The sequence below is a fragment of the Dendrobium catenatum genome, unplaced genomic scaffold (assembly GCF_001605985.2).
Source record: "Dendrobium catenatum unplaced genomic scaffold, ASM160598v2 fragScaff_scaffold_976, whole genome shotgun sequence".
In the NCBI taxonomy this organism is placed as follows: Eukaryota; Viridiplantae; Streptophyta; class Magnoliopsida; order Asparagales; family Orchidaceae; genus Dendrobium; species Dendrobium catenatum.
Genome location: NW_021319438.1, coordinates 468,043 through 469,499, shown reverse-complemented (window position 1 = coordinate 469,499; position 1,457 = coordinate 468,043). Strand labels below are relative to the sequence as shown.

Below are 1,457 nucleotides of genomic sequence, written 5' to 3'. Positions count from 1 at the left end.
GAATTTCCTATAGTGATATTGTTGAATATGTTCAACACCATCAGGTACCTTCAGTTCTCCTGAGAGCTCATTTTCAAGTTTCTTAATGAGATTTTCGTGGTAAAGATCTTCATAAGATTGGATGATTTGTAGCCTCTGTGCTTCATCTCTATGCGCTAAAATATCGATCAATGTTTTCTCATCTGCCTCCCTTCCTGAAATAAAAATGCATGATATATGATATGAAGGCTTAAGAAAACAATATGCTATAGTATGAAACATATAATGTTTGTCAAAAAATTTTAATGGATTTTTGATGTAGCTAAAATGTTAAACAAGGAAAGATGCATGCTTTTGTCTGTCGTCCAGCATAATAATTTCTTAAAAGTGATAAAACATATCACTACAGAAAAATCGTCTATTACCGACGGATTCCTGACGGATTTACTGGCGTACTATTTTTTGTCGGATTTCTATGAAATAGTTCCGATAGATTTTTAGTGAGATTTTCCAGCGGATTTTCTGAAGGATTTTAATTATTTCAATATAAAAGAGTAAGTACTTTAACATATTTTTCTTCCAGAGCAAAGTGGTTGCAGGTTCAGGCTTCGAACTCCACCAAAAGCACCGCGCGGGTAGGCAGGTAGCGTAGCAACCGGGCGGGTAGCGCACGCAATCTATTTTTTACTGTTCGGCTGCTTTTTCCGGCAGAAGAAATTCGTAGGAAAAAATTTTTCAACGGCAAATTTTACCAACGCTCGATTTACCGTCGAAAAAAATTCCGTCGGCTATTCGCCAAAAAATTTTAATATCCGCCTGAAACTTCACAATTTTCCGCCAGAAATTCCATCGATAATGACTGATTTTTCTGTAGTGTATGCGGAAAGAGAGGGAAAGTCTGAGATATAGATAACAAAATACAAAACCTTGGCAGGCCATCCAGAGATTCATTGCATCTTCTTTTGCAGAAGGAACTTGCAATGGAACTCTGAGCGTTGCCATCTCTCTCTCTCTCTCTCCCTCACATGGAGAAGGAGAAGGCAACATTTTTCCTGCTTAAATAGGCAGCTCAGTTATGTAACTTTCTTCTTCTCTTTAATTGGTGGCAACCATCATTCGATCCATAAATATAATTTATTCACCGATTTATTCTGAAAACTTACAGCTGGCTTAATTTTTACCTTCATATCTTCAACTGATTAATACCTATATGCTTTTATTAGACGCGTTTGTTTGTATTAGTTATAGTTTTGTAACGAATGAGCATATGGAACTTACGGACCCCATATTGACTAAAAATAGAAAACAAAAATCTATATTCTGCTTAAATTTTTACTGTAATTAAATACAGAAAATTTGAGAGAAAATCTTTATTATGTTGATTTTTAGGATTTTTTTGTCTTAAATCGTTTCCTAAAGTGTCATAATTTTGAATGTCAAGAAAAGTTTGCTTAGAAAAATGCATTTAGGAACCCCCA

The 1,457-nt window shown here is 35.0% G+C and overlaps 1 protein-coding gene across 1 annotated transcript in view; it reads right to left on the bottom strand.

Moving 5' to 3' along the window:
• Positions 1-981, bottom strand: part of LOC110101629 (annexin-like protein RJ4) — a 6,759-nt gene extending 5,778 nt beyond the window's left edge. Inside the window, exons 1-2 of the mRNA XM_028697612.1 lie at positions 906-981; positions 49-194 (exon numbers count right to left, since the gene is read on the bottom strand). Coding sequence (XP_028553445.1) covers positions 49-194; positions 906-981 — 222 coding nt within the window. The remainder of the gene's footprint in view (positions 1-48; positions 195-905) is intronic.
• Positions 982-1,457: the final 476 nt, after the last annotated feature.